Genomic DNA, 20499 nt, shown 5'->3' on the forward strand with positions numbered 1-20499 from the left:
GGAAAGTGAAAAAGACCTTGTGGTAATTGTGCAGTCAAATATGAAGGTCACTGAGTAGTGCAGATGGAATTCGAGGGCAGGTCATGGAGTTTTGTCAATGATATACAGGAATTTTGCTAGCAGGGACAGGGAGGTGATTATTCAGTTATAGAAGGCAGTGGTCAGGCCACACCAAGAGTACTGCGTAAAGGTCTGGAGGACTCATTTTAGGAAAGATGTAGAGTTGCTAGAACGAGTACAAAGAAGGGCAACTAGATTGGTGAGGGGAACAAAGGAGTGCTCTTACCAAGAAAGGCTAAGTTCTGCAAATTGCAGAGCCTGGAGAGTAGGCACCTGCAAGGTGATCTGATTGAGGTGTATAAGGCCTTGAATGGGTTGAGCAAGCTGAATGCTGATGGGATTCTTCCTCTTGCTCAAATTAAGAACCTGAGGGGGCATAGTTTCAAATTGAGGAAAGACAGTTCTAGAATAGATGTGCGGAAATTTGCCTTTAACCAGCGGGAAGTTGATTGGTGGAACAGACTTCCATTATTTGTTGTGGAAGTTGATAGCCTAAATAAATTTAAGGCTGAGCTGGACAGCATTTGGAAAGAATGGAGGTGTGAAGTGGGAGGGTTTTTCCCTTTTGGCTGATGATACATAAGCTTGCTTTCTTGCATCATATATCTCTACTAATGCTACCAGTAAAAGTAGTAGCATTAGTAAAGGCATATGATGCAAGAAAAAAAGCTTATATAGCAACAACTAAAAAAAAACCCTTCCCATTTCACCCATCCATTCACTCCAAATGTTTGCCTAGTTCTGCCTTGAAGTTAAGTTGCTGACCACCACTACAACAGATGGAAGTTTGTTCAAACTATCAACCGCCCACTGCTAAAGGTGAATTTCTGTACATCTACTCTACAATTCTTTCCTCGATTTGAATTTATGTCCTCTCAGGTGAGTAATTTGAGCAAGAGGAAGAATCCCATTAGCAATGAGCTTGCTCAATCTGGTCAAGGCTTTATACACCTCAACTGGATCACCTCACAGGTGCCTAGCAGCTCTGAATCTTTCCTAAAATGAAACCTCCAGACTTGTATACAGTACTCAAAGCGTGGCCTGACCATTTCCTTATACAGGGGGCAATCACCCCTTTTATCCCTGCTAGAAAAATTCCTGTATATCATTGACAAGACACCATGAGCTACTCCTGCAGTCTTTTTGTACTGCTCATAAAACTTCATCTGAAAAACTTCATCTCATAAAAAGACGTAGGGCAGATTTGTGATTAGTACAGAGTGAACAGCTGTTTGGAAGAAAAGTAACACCGAAAGCAAAAGAGAAAACAGTTTTTTATATGCAGAGGAATCAACATTTGGCTGATGACCATTTCCTTATACAGGGGGCAATCACCCCTTTTATCCCTGCTAGAAAAATTCCTGTATATCATTGACAAGACACCATGAGCTACTCCTGCAGTCTTTTTGTACTGCTCATAAAACTTCATCTGAAAAAATTCATCTCATAAAAAGACGTGGGGCAGATTTGTGATTAGTACAGAGTGAACAGCTGTTTGGAAGAAAAGTAACACCGAAAGCAAAAGAGAAAACAGTTTTTTATATGCAGAGGAATCAACATTTGTAATGTGCTTATGACACAACAGATTAGAAGTTGGGGTAATCCCAATAGAGTTATATGATCTTTCCTAGAAATCAGACTGTTATCAAAGATAAGCATAGGAGTACATGAATTCTTTTTGCAAGACATAAGACAAGACTGAGTTTTAGAAGGATCGGAATCAACTAATTTATATTTTCCCCACTGGAGAGATCAGCATTTAAGGAATTGGCAGTGGAGAAATTGAAGCTGTTTGTGCAGGGCAAGGTTTCTCACACTGGAAGGTGGAATGCAATGTGCTATCAACAGAAAAACTATAAATAGGATTACCAGTCAATGAAAGGTCATTAATACACAAGAGGAAAAGAGTGGGAGAAAGACTTGAACCTTGGGGAGCACCAGCATTAGTGGAGAAGACAGAGAGATATCTACCATTACTCCCAATTACCAGTCAGAGAGAAAACTGGATATCCAATTACAAAAATTTCCAATGACCGGAACTCCCATCCATAGTTTTGCTGATGATAGCACATTGCATTCCACCTTCCAGTTTGAGAAACTTTGCCCTGCTCACACAGCTTCAAACTTCTTGAATATCTACTACCAATTCCTTAAATGACGATCTCCAGCAGGACAAAGATAACTTAGTCGATTTCAATCCTTCTAAAACTGAGTCCTGTCATATATCATGCAAAAAGGATTCTTCTGTTCCTTTGCTTATATTCGATGACACTCTGATTTCTAGGCAAGATCTTATATCTCTATTGGGGATTACCTGACTTCTAATCTCTCTTGGCATAATCACATTACAAATATTGCTTCCTCTACATTTAAAAAATTGGTTTTCTCTTTTGCTCTTGTCATTACTTTCTAAACAGCTGTTCACTCTGTACAAATCACAAATCTGCCTTACTATGGAATATTGTTTATAATTATTATTATTTTTTTTTATTTATTTATTTTTTTGCTGGTGCAGCATAAGTCATAGGCTTCCTTGCACCATGTGGCCACTCTTAATAATTTAGTATTCTAAATCTCTATTGGGGATTACCCTGACTTCTAATCTTTCTCTCTCTCTTGGCATAATCACATTACAAATATTAGAAAAATGACAGCTATGCTTTAATACAGCAAAGTGTATGGTATTAACACATGGGGAAAGTAACCCAAAAATAACCTACACTTAGTGGAGTTGAACTAAAGCCAGTAGTGGAGGAAAGGGACTTCAGTGTTACAATACAGTCAGAGATGAAGTTCTCCAAGCATTGTAGATAGGTTGCAAGGAAGGCCCATGGTGTCCTATTGATGATTTAATGCCTAAAGAAAGACATTGTGCTTCTTAAAAAGGGGTTCAAAGGCAGGTAACTTTCCTGGTGAGATTGGCAAAAGGGTGTCCATATAAGGAAAGACTTCGAATATGTAGGTTGCAGAGCATTGAGATTAGGCACCTTAGAGGAGACTTGATTGAGGTGTTTAAGGCTCTGAGAGGAATAAGTAAATGAAATGAGGATAAAGTTTTCAAGGTTATAAATAATTCTAGAACTAGGGTACATAATTTCAAACTACAGGGAGAAGATGTTTAGACCGGATTGCAGGAAGTTTTATTTTAGCCAGCGAGTTATAAATTACTGGAATAAGTTACCTACATGGGTGGTTTTGGAGAAATTGAAAGGTCAGCTGGATAATTACCTATGGTAGAAGTGAAATGCATAGGTTGTCTATTTCCTTTTCTCTTATTGATTATGTATTTATTTTTTAAAATTTTCTTCTTATTATTTATTTTATTTTATTTATTTATTATTATTATTTTTTTTTGGCTGGTGCAGCATAAGTTAGGCAGACGGGCTGAGAAGTGGCAACTGAGAAGTTTAACACTGACAAATGCAGAGCACTGCATATGGGTAGCAATAACCCAAGAGAAACGTACCAACTGTGTGGTACTACACTCGGGGAAGAAAAAAGACCTGGGGGTAATTGTGCAGTCAGATATGAAGTTCTCTGAGCAGTGTAGATGGGCTGCCAGAGCAGGTCATGGAGTTTTGTCAGTGATATATAGGAATTTTGATAGAAGAGACAATGGTCAGGCCACACCTTGAGTACTCTATATAGGTCTGGAGGCCTCATTTTAGGAAGGATGTTGAGTTGCTAGAATGAGTACGAAGGACAACAAGACTGGTGAGAGGAACGAAGGGGTGCGCTTACGAAGAAAGGCTTAAGTTCTGCAAGTTGCAACATCTGGAGAAGACTAGGCACCTGCGAGGTGACATGATCGAGGTGCATAAGGCCTTGAATGGTTTTAGCAGGCTCAATGCTGACAGGATACTTTTGCTTGTTCAGATTAAGAACCTAAGGGGGCATAGATTCAAATCAAGGAAAGACTGTTGTAGAATAGACGTGCGGAAGTTTGCCTTTAGTCAGTGGGTAGTTAATTGCTGGAACAGACTTCCATCCGTTGTTGTGGAAGTTGATAGCTTAAATAAATTTAAGGCTGAACTAGACAAACATTTGGAGTGATCGGATGGGTGTAATTTGGGAAGGTTTTTTTTTTTGGCTGATGCTGTATAAGCTTGCTTTCTTCAATCATATGCCTCAACTAATGCTAATAAGCCATAGGCTTCCTTGCACCATGTGGCAAATACTAATACTATATCTCTATTGGGGATTACCCTGACTTCTAACTTCACTTAGCATAATCACATTACAAATATTGCTTCCTCTGCATCTAAAAAACCAGGTTTTCTCTTTCGCTCTTGGCATTACTTTTCTTCCAAACAGCTGTTCATCCTGTACAAATCACAAATCCGCCTACCATGGAATATTGTACCCACATCTGCGAGGTGCCCCCAAACCTCTCTAAATTTTCTCGATTCCATTCAAAAGAGGGCAATTAGGTTAATTAATGACTAATCTCTCCACTCTCTGTCTCGCAGATATTCTGTTTCTGCTGAATGCCTTTATTATTGATACTTCCATGGGCACTGTTCTTCTGAATTGGCTTCTATAATTTCTGCTCTCCTCTCTCTCTTTCAAAGCAGTCCGAACATGTGCCACAACCAGTCAATACCCTTTTACTGTCCAACTTCAAACTCACAGAATCAACTTTTCTTCTTCCTGATTTTTTCATTCAATTTCCGTTTTCTGGAACAACCTTCCTTCATACATATTTCCCGAAAATTACACTCTACAGAAGTTCAAGTCTAATGTCAATAAATATCTTTTTTCATCTTCTCAACCTCCGACCCATGCATAGTACTAAGTGCTTTGGGGGTTTCATAAAAAAGAAAGTATGTACTTGTATCTTTTCTGCTCATCTGCCTATATCCCTTCTACTGCTTAGCCATGATGTTTTGGCTCTCCAAATGGTTTGATTTATTCTTAGTGATGCAGCTGGTCAGTACCTTGTACATTGGAGACAGTCGAGTGGTCTGTACTTTGCTGGGTTTGTGGTGTATTTGTCCTTAGCCTCCAAGAAAGGTGATTTCTTGAGTCAGAGACTCTGGGATTGTGTCAGGGTGCCTTATTATCTGGGTGAACTGCTCTGCTATGTGCTTGTGTGTGCAGCTGAATTTCTTGTACCAGTAGTTGTGGATGTTATCCATTCGGGATTGCCAGTTGTAGGACATCCTGTTTGACCATTGTACTTCTTCTTTCTTCCACATTTCCCATTGTCATCTCTTGTATGTTCTTGGTTTTGTTCCTTTCTACATCTGTCCAGGGGCAGGGCACAGCTGTTATGGCTAACTTTGTTGTTCTACAGGTTTCCCCCAGAACATCTCGAATATCTTCTGGTTGGTGGGTCCATTGCCTTCTTTCTCCTCTTGTCCAATTTTTCTGTAGAAGGCTCTCTGGTTTACATCAAATATCCTGTTGCATGTTTTCCTCTGGGCACTCTCCCTGTAACGGTAAGTCTCTTGCTAAGTGTCAGGAGTTTCTGCTTGTGGGTGTCAAGGTATTCTTCGATCCTCTGATTATACATACTGCTGAAAACACAAGATGTAAAAGAAAAGATATTTTCTTTCTTGAGGACAGCATTCACTTTTCTCATCAGTTTCTTACTTCTGTTACCTCGTTGGTACTGGGTCAGTTGGCCTATTTTCACTCATCTCTTCTGCTGTAGCCTTCTTTCCCAGGCTGGTGGTTCCTTGTCTTTGTGTTATGTTGTTCTCTGGTTTCCCTTCCATTCATCCTAGTAGCTGCTACAGCAGTACAGTAAATGGCTGTGTGGATGGTGTGTATAGTATTACTTTGTTATTATTGAGATAATCCAGTATTATTCATGTATTGAGGTGGTGTGCGACTTGCCAAAGAATTTTGTTGGGTCTTTTCTTCGTTATAGTGTGGGTCTTTGTGGGTTCCAGTCTCTCGAATTCTGCTAGCATATTATTTTTGCACTTTGGCTGCTATAGGTTATAGTTCTCCCTTCAGTTCTGGTTCCACTATGGCCATATTCGTTATTGGTTGTAGCTGGTTACTCACATCCTCCTTGATTTTTTCCAAGATTGCAGGACCCATCAGGTTCTTCTTGACGATGGTCCATCTCTGGTCTGCTATTCGCTGACCTGATCAGTTGGGAATTGTTCCAACCACTTTGTGTGTAGTTTTGTCTTGTATAAACATATTAATTTCGATGCTCCACTTCACGCGTTGGCTTCTTTCTTCCTGGGTGGTCACTAGCGCAGTTGCACAGAAAGCACTTCCAGTAGATTGGGTTGGATGAGCTTGCCCTCCCGTTGTGGTAGCCATATGGGAGACAGTGCCACTCACTCCATTGTCTTAGACTTTTCAAACTGACCCTTCTGCCTAAGTCCTGAACGAGAGTGACTTTATCCTGCTCCGCACTTGATGCAATATGTTCACTATTTCTACAATTCATCTTCATTTAGCTATGGAGGTGGACTGGTTTTAGCTTTGGCATCCAGTGGTGGGTGGTAGTTATGGGAGTGACATCAGATGGCACCACTCTCTGCCTCAGCCATCACTTCGACCTTGGTGGAGGTAGGTCCAACAAAGTGACTTTTGCGCTTTCCTCTCCACCGAGACCCCCCCCCCCCTCTGCACAGTGGGATTCAAACCCAGGTCAATGATAATCACTGGGCTAACTGTGCCCTTTATAATAATAATTATTATTAGTAGTAATAGTAGTAGTGCCATATGATGCAAGAAAGCAAACTTCCACCAGATCAACCACCTGCTGAATGAATGCAAACCTTCACACACATTTATCCTGCAACCATCCTTCCTCAGTTCGAATTTATGTCCTCCCATGTGTGTAGTCTGAGCAAAAGAAAGAATACCATCAGCACTGAGCTAGCTCAATCATCCTTTAGAGGCCTTAAACCCCTTGATCAGGGCATTTTACAGGTGCCTAATCTCCAGATGCTGCAATTTACAGAAGTGAAGCCTGTCTTGATAAGACCACCCTTTCACTCCCTTCAACCTCGTTACCCTTCTCTACACCCGCTGCAGCAGATTTACATCCTTCCTAAAATGATGTCTTCAGATCTGTATGCAGTATACTCTAGATGTGGCCTAACCATTGCCTTATATAATGGGATAATCACTTCCTTATCCTGGCTAGCAAAATTATTGTATAATAGATAAAACCTCACGAGCAGTCCTGGCATCCTCTCTGCACTCCTAAGAGAACTTCATAACTGACCGCACGCTTATTTTCAGGTAGCGGAAAATGGGAATTCATAAATTCCCATTTAACCAGACACTTCATTATTTTCCCTGGAACAGAAAATAAGCTAGGGGGTCTGTAATTACACGTCACCTTTTTCAACCTCCTTTGTGAATTGGAGATACAATTGCACATCAGTCCATGGCCACATATCCTGAATCCAAAGATGCTCTCTTAATTATGGCTAAGGGTTTGCTTACCACCTTTGCTGACTCCCTTAATATAATTGGATAGATCCCATCAACCCGAGGTATCTTTTTTTACATTAAGCTTTGAAAATTTCCCTTCCACTGCTTCTGCATCACCTGACAATTAATATGCATCCTATGTATTTTTCTTCTCCATCACAAGTATCACCAGCTCCTTTGAAATCCAATATTATTTTGTGGTTGACAAGAAAAGCTTACTAGCATCAGCAATTACTTCCCTAAATGCTTCCTGTTTAAAATTTTCTGTTGGTAACATCATCAGATGGTCCCACTGTAGTCACACTTATGAAAGCAAATGCCCTTCTCTTTAACCTTGACAGTAGTTATGTTTTCAAATAAATCCCACAGCAGCACACTGTAATTACTGCTTCCCAGATGGTCCTTTACCCACAGGTTCTTAATGCATGAAGAATTGCTGCTGCTGATTCAGATCAAGAGTACTGCTTCACCTTGTTGCTTCTCTAACATGTTGTTGTAGAAATTAGTCATCCAACAAATTCACGAAAGTCTTGCTAGTGTGTGTGTGTGAGTGATCAAGACATAAGTGCTAGTCAATATCTGGAAAGTTAAAATCCCCCAGTATAAGACATTCTGATTTACTGGCCCATTCTATTTCTCTGTATACTTGTTTGTTATATTCATCACAGTCAATTAGGCCTATAACATATACACCCGCTTTTTTTGTTTTTCCAGTGCTTATGTCACACCAAAGTGACTGAACATTTTCATTGCACTGGACACTTCGACTGGATCACTGCCTTAGATTTAATAGGCTTCTTAACCAACAGAATAACCCCACTCTTGTCCTGTTTTTTTCCTTTCTGTGGTGTGTGTGTGTGTGTGTGTGTGTGTGTGTGTGTGTGTGTGTGTGTGTGTGTGTGTGTGTGTGTGTGTGTGTGATGTGATTGCCTTTGTGTGTGTGCAAGGTTATGTGTGGATGAAAATGAATATGTGATCACTTGTGAATGTTTTTTTTTTTTTTTTGTTAGTTGTTGGTGCATCAGCTTCTGTGGTAATGCACCTTCCAAAGTTTTTGCATTTTACTCTGATCCAAGTCCGAGGCAGGATTCGAACCCATGACCTTTGGGTTGCCAGGTAGGCACTTTACCCACCTGGCTAGCCCAGTCAGCTTGTGAATATGTGAGTGTGTGGTTGTGACATAGTGCTGTATGTACATGAAAGTGTAAAGAAATACATCTTGCAGCACCTTAAAGTACTGTTCTGTCTGTTTATCCTTTAATGTTTTTCCTTGGAGCTGTTTGAATATGTGTGTGCTTGGTGTGAGAAAATATGTGTCACATTGAGTAGAGAATGTTGAGCAAGCATACATGGGTGATACATGTGTTTGGTCCTGCATGGGTTGGAGTCTCTTTACCTGTGTGTGTTTGTTGAGAGAGAGTGACCTTGGCATGAAAAAAAAAAAAGAACGTGTGTTGACCCATATTTGGGGTAACTGTAATGAAAGAAGTAGAAGAATGAGAGGAAGAGAATGTCCCCTAAATCTTAAAGAATGTATGTGCATCCTTGAATATGTCTTAAAAAAATTTCCACGGCAGGATAAGATGTGTATATCTGTAGTATGACTGATTTGACCATGTGTGTAAACTATGCAATAGTTGCAAAAAGTTGTGCTGTATGCATGTCGTGAAACAGCTGTGTGATAAATGAGTATGTGTGTATTATGTACTTGTGAAAAGAACGCACACTCTCCCCCCATCCTAACTCGAGAGTGCAGTTCGGGGCAACCTCCTGGGAAACCCATAGGAGGCATGGTAATGGATGTTGACTGGCTACAGCTGGTCTGGCCAGCGTTGGATGTCAAAGTTGGAAGGCGATCCAAATCATCCACTCAGGGCACCCTAGCCCTGTGTGGGGAATTTGGATCAGAGGGAGCACTCCTGTGAAGGCAATCCACCCTCCATGGGGGGGGGATTGCCTGACAGGATTTATTCCTCTATCTCCTACTTTTTTTTTATTTCCTGATGGAAAGCCTTCCTACTATCCAAATTCTTTCTCGTCACCTTTTGCCTCACGGTCAAACTATCATCCTCGTGCTTGCTTCCAATGAAAATGTGTGTGTGTGTGTGTGTGTGTGTGTGTGTGTGTGTGTGTGTGTGTGTGTGTGTGTGTGTGTGTTTATGGGCCCGCCCTGGGAAGCCTGCTAAGGTTCACCCCAGCAGAGACCTATGCAACACCTACTGACCCAGCCCACCTTCCTGCATGGGAAATGTTGGGACCCTGGAAACCAGGATCCAAATCTGAAAAGCTAAGAAATAAGCTAAGAGGTTGGATGAACAATATACCAACACAAACCACACAATAACTCATGCTTATTTACAGAGTTTGTATTGTGTCTCAAAAGCTATAAATGTGGAGACCCCAATGATGCTTGACCTGTAACACTATATATACAATGTGTTTTTTTTTTTCTGTATACATTGTACTCCCCCATATTCAAATTTTGCATTTCCTTATGTCTGAGTGACACTATGTCTGATATTTCTGCAATGACTGCATTCGATGACTTAATATTAGTACTTCAAATTTATCAAATTTATTTACTATGCTTTTAGCATTAGTATACATCCACCTGTTCTTACTTTTAGTTACCCTAACATAGCCAATGTATTTGCTTGTTTCATGATGGCCCACAGCAGGGACTGAAATCCCCAACACCTTGCTTTCCAGGCTGCTATATGTTCCAATAGAAATAATGGATAAATCACTTTCACCTCTACATGCAGCTCTAGTTGATCTAAATCTACCTGTAATTCAACTGAACAATTCATCTAATCTCACATAATTCCTATAGTATGTCTTAATCTAAAAATTATACTTAATACCATTTTTCATGTGCATATGACTAACCATATACAGAGACGACAGCATTAATGCCACATATAAACAGACTAATTTAAATGAATTTCTAAAGTGGTGTATTATTAAAATTAATTCAAAAGTATAATATATATTCTCAGTGTGGTCTGCATTTGTTAAGAGGTGAGACTGTTTATACAGGGATGGGATACACTAAATCAGTGGTTTTCAACCTTTTTTTAATAATGGCACCCCTAAGTAATTTATTTTATTTTGCGGCACCCCTACTCAATTTTCTGCCTGTTAGATCCGATTCTCTCCCTGTGTGTGTGTGTGTGTGTGTGTGTGTGTGTGTGTGTGTGTGTGTGTGTGTGTGTGTGTGTGTACTTGTATATATCTAATATTAAAAAAATATATATCATATGATAGTTATTACAATAATACAGTTAGAAAAATTACATTTCATAATACAAATTATATATATACAGTATATAATAATTTTATTCTTTATATAGAGGTACTAAGTAAACGTATAAATAAAAAAAAATAATAAGTTTAAGTAACTTAAACCCAAATTACGTGGCACCCCTGGAATGTTGTTGCGGCACCCCGGTTGAAAACCACTGCACTAAATAGAAGGGGTGCAAGATTATTTGCTGATGATATTGAGGCAGTTTTATGTAGGTTAACAGAAGCCCAATGCTAGGAGAAGTAAATAAATCCATTGTGGAGATGTCGGAGACATGGTGTCACTCAGATAAAAGGGATGTAGAATTTGAATATGGGGGGTATAATTTGCACAGAAAGGGCAGACAGGATGGGGGGGGACTATGCTCTTAAGAAGCAGCACATAAAATCTAAGGCTGAGCATCCAGCTGGCATGGGTGGCCAGTGTAATACTGAGTCAATTTAGGGTGACATAAGCACTGGGAAAATATAAACGAGAGCAGGAGTGCGTTAAAGGCCTAATGGCTGTGATAATTATATTAACAACTGTACACACAAATAAAGTGGGCCAATAAATCAGATTCTCTAATAATGGAGAACTTGAACTTTCCAGATATTGACTGGACTCTGTAGATTGGACACACACACACACACACACACACACACACACACACACACACACACACACGGTTTTTATGAATGTTTTCTATACCAGCATGTCAGGCAACAAGAGAAAGCCATACTCTTGATCTGATTATTAGCAGTGACCCTTCATGCATTAAAAATCTGCAGATAAAAGACCCACTAGGTGGCAGTGATTACAGTATACTGATGTGGATTTACTCAAAGATGGAACTACAGCCAGGCCTCGCATAACGCGAGTTTGATTAACACGATTTTCAGTTAACGCTATTTGAAAAATTATACCACTTTTCACTTTACACGATGCAAATTTCCAGTTAAAACGCAATCTTTTTTTTTTTTTTTATGAGATAGTTGAAAAAGATTTGAATCGCACGTTAAGCTTACCGCGAGTCGTACAGTCAATAAACAAATGTTTGCCTGCTGCCCGCCTCGGTGTGTTCCATCAACCATCGGAAGAAGACACATTACTTGTTTGTCTCCTCTAATAAAGTCAATGCACACTTGCATAAAAATTCAAATTTTTAAATGAGCCAGATGTAAATATTACTGTGAAGGAGATAACGGTAAAAGAATTAGATGAAATCTTTCGTATCGCAGAGAACCTCAAACAAAAGGTTTGAGGTTCTGTGCGATATTTATTTCGCCAGAGCCCAGAGAAGATTGTTGTCGGCTTTCGGAAATCGACTGATGAAAAGAGAAAGTCAACACTGTTCAAATATTTCTGCAACAGTCATTTCTTCATTGTGTATTTTATGTCAGAAGTTCCCAAACTTTCTCGGTTCACGGCACCCTTAGTGTCTCAGAAATTTTTTCAAGGCGCACCCAGACCAAAAGAAATACCTAACAGTTCCGTTTAGTAGTTAGGTCCAAAAAACTTAATAAGAAATGCTGAAACTGAACTACCTCGAGCTAGTAGTTCGTGCGGTGTCCGACAGATGTCGAGTATCGCTGTGTTTCCCTCGAAAATTTAAAATATTCCGTGGCGCACAGTTTGGTAACCGCTGTTTTATGCAATAAACATTTAATTCCATAATTATTTTCATTATCTTTTACATTGTATACAGTTAAAAAGTTATTTAAAAGGTATTTTTAAAATTCTTTACGAACATTCCAGAAGGTCAAGGACCAATTATAATTTTTCCTATAAATTATTATATTCGATTAACGCGTTTCCGTTTTGCGTGATGCGCTAGCGGGACGAATTAATCGCGTTAATCGAGGCCAGCCTGTACTGTCAAAGGCAAGGTCTTTTGCTTTTATAAAGTTGACTGATGCGGTTTCAGACAGTTTTCAATTCTACGCAGAGATGATGATGTTACCAACAGCAAATTCAAAATGGGAAGCATTCAGGGACATAATTGTAGAAGTTACTAGGATTTTCATACCAACTAAGAGATACTGTTCAAGGCTAGAATCAAAATGGATGTCAGATGTACTCATAGAACTTGTGACAGAAAAGAATGCGTGGGATGCATAAAAATTATCAGGTGATACAGAAGTCTGTAGTAGATATAAACTAGTCTGCAATCAAATCACAAAGGATGTTAGTTAAGCTAAGGTGGATTACAAGAAGTCTCAGGCAGAGAATGCAAAGATAAACAGCAAAGACTTCTTCACTTATGCAAACATTAGTAGGAAGGAGATAAATCACATTGGTTCACTAGATATGAATGGTATAACTGTTGATGAACATACTCAGTTTCTGACAAACTGAATAGGTATTTTGCAACTACATTCCCACATGAGGAATTTTTTAGGGATGTGGATGCCAGAAGTGTATCAAATTCTAAAAGAGAGCTGAATGTGATAACTGTGAAGAAATTGGAAGAGAAATTGTTGAAGTTAAATGCAAGAAACATGTCTGCAGTGTGTAGGATCTATTCGATTATATTAAGGGAGGCAGCAGAAGAGGTCAGTAATCTTTTAGCCATAATTATGAGTGCATCCTTAGATTCACTGGAGGTCCTTACGGACTGGAGATGTGCTAATATATCCTTAATTCACAAGGGGGGGGGGTCAAACGGTGACATGAGTAATTACAGACCTGCTATCCTGACTTCTGTTCCAGGGAAAATAATGGAGTCACTGGCTGAAGTAGTAATGCAGAGTTTATCTCAACAGAATGCATTTATACAGCAGCCACAGAATGGATATGTTAAGGAACAACCTTGTCTGACCAATCTGATTGGATATTTTGACATGGTGACAAAGAAACTGGATGGAAAAAATAATTTTTATATCATATACTGCGATTTAAGAAAAGTCTTTGATACTGCTACACATAAAAGATGCTATAGAAACTGAAGCAGTGTGGCATTAAGGGCAAGTTACTGCTATAAATAAATGGAGTGCAGTTCTGGGAGACCACTGGTGGCACCTTATTCCCAAACACTGTGCTGTTATTTGGTTTTTAGGAGCATTAGCAACTAAGGCCATATTGCTCCAGGGATATGCAGTGGTCATTCCCTGACCTTTCTGCATCCTCCGTATTTGGTGGTCACGGGCTTGAACCCCGGTCTAATCAAGAAGTGCGTGCTACACACTGCTGCTCCTGCCCACCTGGCTACGGAGGCGGCCCCAAACACTATGCAACTATGCCACTATAGATAAAGGGATGGTTCAGTGAGAGAAGACAGAGTTGTTTTCAATGGACACTGCTCTTCATAGACAAATGATATTAGTGGAGTTCCCCAGGATTCAGTGCTGGGCCCATTGTTGTTTTCATTATTTATTAATAATACTGATGAAGGCATATCATGCCTAACACCAAGTTTGCAGATGTTACTAAGATTGGCCGGGTGGTTAAGCAGGTTGATGATGCAACAAGATCTACGTAAAGTAAGCAGGCGGAGTGAGAAGTGGCAACATGGATACTGAAGTTTAAGATCGATGAATGCATTAGCATTAGCATTAGTAGAGGCATTTGATGCAAGAAAGCAAGCTTATGCAGCATCAGCCAAAAAAAAAAAAAAAAAAAAAAACCCACTTCCACTTCACCCCTCTGTTCGTTCAAAATACCTGTCCAGCTGAGCCTTAAACTTATTTAGGCTATCAACCTCCACCACAAGGGATGGCAGTCTGTTCCACCAACCAACCACCCGCTGGCTAAAGGCAAATTTCCGCACGTCTATCCTACATCTGTCTTTCCTCAATTTGAATTTATGCCCTCTCAGGTGATTTTTCTGAGCTAGAGGAAGAATCCCATCAGCATTGAGCATGCTTAAACCATTCAAGGCTTTATACACCTCTATCAGATCACCTCGCTGGTGCCTAGTCTCCAGACACTGTAATTTGCAAAACTTAAGCCTTTCTTCGTAAGAGCACCCCTTTGTTCCATTCACTAATCTTGTTGCCCTTCTCTGTACTCGTTCCAGCAGCTCTACATCCTTCTTGAAATGAGGCCTCCAGACCTGTATACAGTACTCTAGGTGTGGCCTGACCATCGCCTTATACAATGGAATAATCACCTCCTTATCCCTGCTGGAAAAATTCCTGTATATCATTGACAATACTCCATGAGCTACTCTTGCAGCCCGTCTGCACTGCTCAGAGAACTTCATATCTGCCTGCACAATCACCCCCAAGTCCCTTTCATTCTCTACCACTGTCAGTGTAGTACCACAGAGTTGATACGTTGCTCTGGGGTTGCTGTTTCCCATGTGTAGTACTTTACATTTGTCAATGTTAAACTTCATTTGCCACCTCTCAGCCCATCTGCTCAACCTTTCCAGATCCTGTTGCAGCAGCATAGTGTCAGTAGTGTCCTTGACAACCCTGCCAACCTTTGTATCATCTGCAAACTTGGACATTAAGCTTGATATACCATCATCAATATCATTTATAAATACAGAAAACAATAATGGACCCAACACTGAGCCCTGAGGGACTCCACTAATAACATTAGTCCACGATGAGCAGTGTCCATTGATTACCACTCTCTGTCTTCTCCCCCTCAACCACCCCTTTATCCATAGCAGCAATTTGCCTCCAAGGTACTTTGTATGGGCAGCACTAATTCCAGCTCTGGTACATTATATGGGATATGGGAAGTGTTGCTTTTTTATTTATTTATTTTTTTGACTGATGCTATATAAGCTTGCTTTCTTGCATCATTTGTCACTATTAATTACTACATGTAAGGATATGATTGACAAGCACTGGTGTTGTTAAATAACAATATGAATATCATTTGAATGCCTTGAATCTGATTCAATGATTCAATATACTTCCTTCATATAATCAGTGAATATACAGTATGACCAGTACACAGTGTAGACCCAAACAGAAATATATACCATAATAACCTATATTGTATACCCGATTCAACCACTAAGTTCTATGCATTTCTCCTTTGGAGAAGTGTGCTGACCTTGGTGGTGATTGTGCCATTGACTGTTGAGGCTTTTGCCTCAAATCCTGAGTGCAGCTTTGATCAAATATCTACAGAGGGCAATGGCATTAATACAGTATTCACAAAAATAAATATGTTTTGCTATTATTCTTTAATTGGTGTTTCTCATTAACATTTCCATTCATATTTGCCAAATATTTGTTAAATGATGGACATATTTCAGTTTTAGTGAAGTTCCACTATTATTAACAGCTGGATGAGTTCCATATTCAATGAGATATATCTAGGGTAGTGCTAAGTATTTAATTTAAACACCTTTAATGTCAATTATGAGTTTTCCTAATGTAATTCACAGTATCTCGCAAGCTGGACTGAATCTAGTTATAAAGTAACTCATATTGTGGTGTAACTTAAATATCAAGTTTCATACCAAATTTATGTCCTCAGGTTTTAAACATAAGTCTTCCAAGTGGAAATTTGACTGCAATATTCTTATTAGTCCTATTTAATTAAATATTCATCAGCTGTCACATGACTTACTTCTATCATTTTTGCAAACATTTACATGACATTTTTTTGAAGTTCTCCAGGAAGGCCAAATATTCACTGGAGCCTAAAAAATTTCTAAAAGATTTCAAAAAAATATTTGAAAAAGTGGAACTATTTTATTTACCTGGCGTAAATGAGTTGCTTGTATCTTTTTCTTCAGGCAAGGCAATATCTGCATCAACTTCTGAGTTAGTAGGTGAAGGTGCATCAGCACAAGGAGAAGGCAGTGGACTTGCAAGAGAGGCTTTCAATTCTTCCAATTTTTTCTGCAATGCTTTTACCCTGGCTCCAAAGTTTTTATATGCCTGTAATTTTAAAATATGAAATTATAGTTCTTATTTACTGCTCATTTCTGCATTTAACAAATTCCACTTTTATTGAATTAAAAAGTAGAGGTCAATGAAATCTCAGTCCTACCCAAATTAAGACTATCTAATGTGGGATTACACTTAAGTTCAATGATGCAACTGATGAAGATAAAATTGAGGATACTAAGGGGATACATTTTGGCTTTAAATAAACAGGTATTTATTTAAAGAAATGAATAGCATTTAGCCACCTCTCAGTGTAATGACTGTATGTATGATGGGGTGGGGGAAGCATGGTCGATACTTCTTGGTTTAAGGGATTGTGGAATAACTCCATAGGTGGAACTGTACTAAAAGAAATGAAAGTGAATTTAATAAAACTGATATAACAGGAATCAGATATAATAGTGGACTTAAAATGACATGAAGTATTAATCCTGTACCAGGCATAGGGTCTAAGGATTGGTTTTCAAGAGGAAAAAATTATTAGAAGGAATGTTCAAAACTAAGTAAAATATATTTATTTTACTTTTATCTTTCTTTCAAACCATTCTTTTTGCCCATTCCTTGTAATAATTACTCCACTTTTTGAACCTTCACTCATATCACTTTATCAGAAATTTTTTATGCCTTGTTATGGGTTAATAATTATTATTTATTCATTTAGATAATACAAATTAAACTCCAACACATTGCTTAATTGTAAAACCAGAAGGATTTACGAAAAATAATAATGATATAAAAAAAAATAATAAAATATATACTATCCAACCAAAAGTCATGGGCTTATAGTTATGAACAAAACAGGTATTTATCTAAAGAAACAAAGCATGTTAACCACCCCCGAGTGTAAACTGCTTCAAAGCATTTTAGAAGATTTTCTATTAATTTTTGGTAAGAAGTTGATGGAACTGTATTCCAGTCCTCCTTTAAAGCATTTGTGAGCTCTAATAATTAAAAAAGCACATTAGCCTTGCCATAATTCTACATTTCAATTCAACCCAAAGATGTTCAATCGAGCTGAATATATGCGATTTATATTAACATACAATGATAGGATTGTTTACCAGTACAGAATGTGGATTTATGTTTGAGTTGCACATTAGCCACCAAATTTTTATAATTGCTTCTAGGAAGACTCCTGAAGACTTTGCCTTCTTCAGAAATGTTGAGTCAAAATTTCATTTATAACAATGGCCTTGCTGTCTAGACCTGGCTATGAGGAGCATTCCCAATGTTTCACTAGAAAGAGAAGATCTGAAGTAGGATTTTGTATTTTTTATATCCTGGCTGGATATCAACTCACAGTCAGCAGTACTATGAAGAATTGTTAAAATGCTGAATTATTTTCCTTGAGAAGTCTACCTTTGTCTTTTTTCAAAACTTTTTTTGGACACTGGATTTGTGCAAGAATCAGTGTACTCAACAGTGCTTGCTTGTATTTTTTAATCTGGTAGTAACTTTGAGAAAAAAAAGTACTCAGTTTTTTTTTAGCATTAGTAGAGGAACATGATGCATAAAACAAGCTTATACAGTCAGAAAAAAAAAAAAAACATTCCCACTTCACTCACCCATCCATTCGCTCCTAAGTTTGTTCCAGCAAACAACTACCCGCTGGCTAAAGGCAAATTTCTGCACATCTATTCAACAAGTGTCTTTCCTCAATTTCAGTTTATGCCATCTCAAGTTTGGAATCTGAGCAAGAGGAAGAATCCCATCAGCACTCAGCCTGTTCAATCCAGTCAATGCCTTATAAACCTTAATCAGTTCACCTCGCAGGTGCCTAGTTTCCAGACACTGCAATCTGCAGAACTTAAGCCTTTCTTTGTAAGAGCACCCCTTTATTCTCTTCACCAGTCTTGTTGCCCTTCTCTGTACTCATTCTAGCAAATCTACATCCTTCCTAAAATGAGGCTTCCAGACCTGTATGCAGTACTCTGGGTGTGGCCTGGCCACTTTTTTTTTTTTTTTTTTTGGTGTGTTTTTGTATGGGTGGCTCCTAGAACAAAAGTTCATCTCCACCTCGTTGCTCTGTTCAGTTTTTACAGACTGTCAAGGTAAGGCAGTGTGAGTCATCCTGCACAGTAATATCCCATGCTGGATGAAGACATTAAAAGGAAGGCAAGAAAGAGGGAAAAAAAAAAGTTTTTCATCTCGCACAGGAGAAAGTGACAGGAAATAAAAACTGTGTGAACTTATGTATGTATTATGTAGTGTGATGTTGCGTTTTGGCCTTTTGGCTACCTGGAAGCAGTGATCACCTGGACAACTGCCTCCAGGCAAAAAAAAAAAAAAAAAAAGAGGTAAAGTGCAGCCGTTATCAACCCAGTGCAGGGTGGAAGCCTCCTCAACAATTCATGCCGAGTCCTCCCTAACTGCGGGAGGGCAAGGCTTCCCGTACTATCTGCATGCCTTCCTCCCTGGAGAACAAGTTTCCCAAGAAGAAAAATAAAAACTTGTATAAGATAAAGAGAGGGAAAAAATTCCCTGTTTCAGAGAAGTCCCAGTCCAGGATGGATTGCTAGAACAAAAACACAAAAAAAAAAAACACCAACCATATAGGGTGAGAGAGAAGCTGGCCTGGCTGGGGAGCTCCAGCCCAGGGCAGAACAAGAAAAAAAGAGAAGTTAAATCCTGCAACCTTGTTGAGGAAAGGAAGAGTGCCGGCCAGGATGCCAGCAGGCAGGATGATAGGGGGAAAGGGTTTTTATACCTCGCAAGATGGATAGACAAAGACTAGCAGGAGAATGCTAGAGCTACTCCAGGTCAATTGCCTAATACAAGGGGATATTCACCCCCTTATCCCTACTAGCAAAATTTCTGCATATCAATGACTAGACCTCATGACCTGCTCTGGCAACCTGTCTGCACTGCTCTGAAAACTTCATATCTGACTGCTCAATTACCCCCAGGTTTCTTTCATTCTCCACTACCCGAGTGTAACACCACACAGTTGGTACATTTCTCTGGGGTTACTGCTACCCATATGCAGTACTTTTCATTTGTCAATGTCAAACTTCAGTTGCCACTTCTCAGCCCATCTTCCCAACTTTTCTAGAGCCTGTTGCAGTAGCATAGTGTCATTAACAACCCTGCCAACCTCTGTATTATCTGCAAACTTTGACATTAAACAACAATTAACCCAACACTGAGCCCTGCGGGACTCCACTAATAACATTAGTCCATGAAGAGCAGTCTCCATTGATTAACACTTTCTGTCTTCTCCCACTCAACCATCCTTTTATCCATTGTAGCAACTTGCCCTTAATGCCATACTGCTCCAATTTGTACAGTAGTCTTCCATGTGCAACAGTATCAAAAGCTTTCCTGAAGTCCAAGTATGATATCAAAATTATTTTTTACATCCAGTTCCTTTGTGACCACATCATAGTATCCAATCAAATTGGTCAGGCAAGACTTCCCCTTAACAAACCCATGCTGTCTAGATGATCCTGCAATGCTGCTTTAACCAGTAACTATTATTTTCCTCAGAACAGAAGTTGAATTAACAGGTCTGTAATTGCTCATTTCACCCTTTGATTCCATTTGTGAATTGGAGATACATTTGCACATCTCCAGTCTGTGGGGACTTCCCCTGAGTCCAAGGATGCTCTCATAATTACGGCTAAGGGTTTGCTTACTTCCTTTGCCATCTCCTTTAATATAAGTGGATAGACCCCATCCACCCCAGGTGCCTTTCTTATGTTTAATTTCAACAATTTCTCCTCCACTTTTCTCCCCAGTTATTACAAAATCATTTAACTCCCTGTCAGAGTTTAATAAGCTTCCGTTCTCCACTTCTCTATAAAATTTCTCACGTGTGAAAAATTTCTCATAATCTGCCTTTGCTTGCCTAACCTCCTTTGTGACTTAATTGCAGACTAGCGTATA

General features: G+C 39.2%; 1 protein-coding gene across 1 annotated transcript in view; it reads right to left on the minus strand.

Annotated features, from left to right (window-relative positions):
• LOC150091554 (uncharacterized) overlaps positions 1 to 20499 on the minus strand; it is a 218221-nt gene that overhangs the window by 17513 nt on the left and 180209 nt on the right. The window contains exon 9 of the mRNA XM_090376191.1: positions 16425 to 16605. Within this exon, the coding sequence (XP_090232317.1) occupies positions 16425 to 16605 (181 nt within the window). The remainder of the gene's footprint in view (positions 1 to 16424; positions 16606 to 20499) is intronic.

This window comes from Mastigoproctus giganteus, chromosome 1, assembly GCF_048544385.1.
Source record: "Mastigoproctus giganteus isolate SK-2022 chromosome 1, ASM4854438v1, whole genome shotgun sequence".
In the NCBI taxonomy this organism is placed as follows: domain Eukaryota; kingdom Metazoa; phylum Arthropoda; class Arachnida; order Uropygi; family Thelyphonidae; genus Mastigoproctus; species Mastigoproctus giganteus.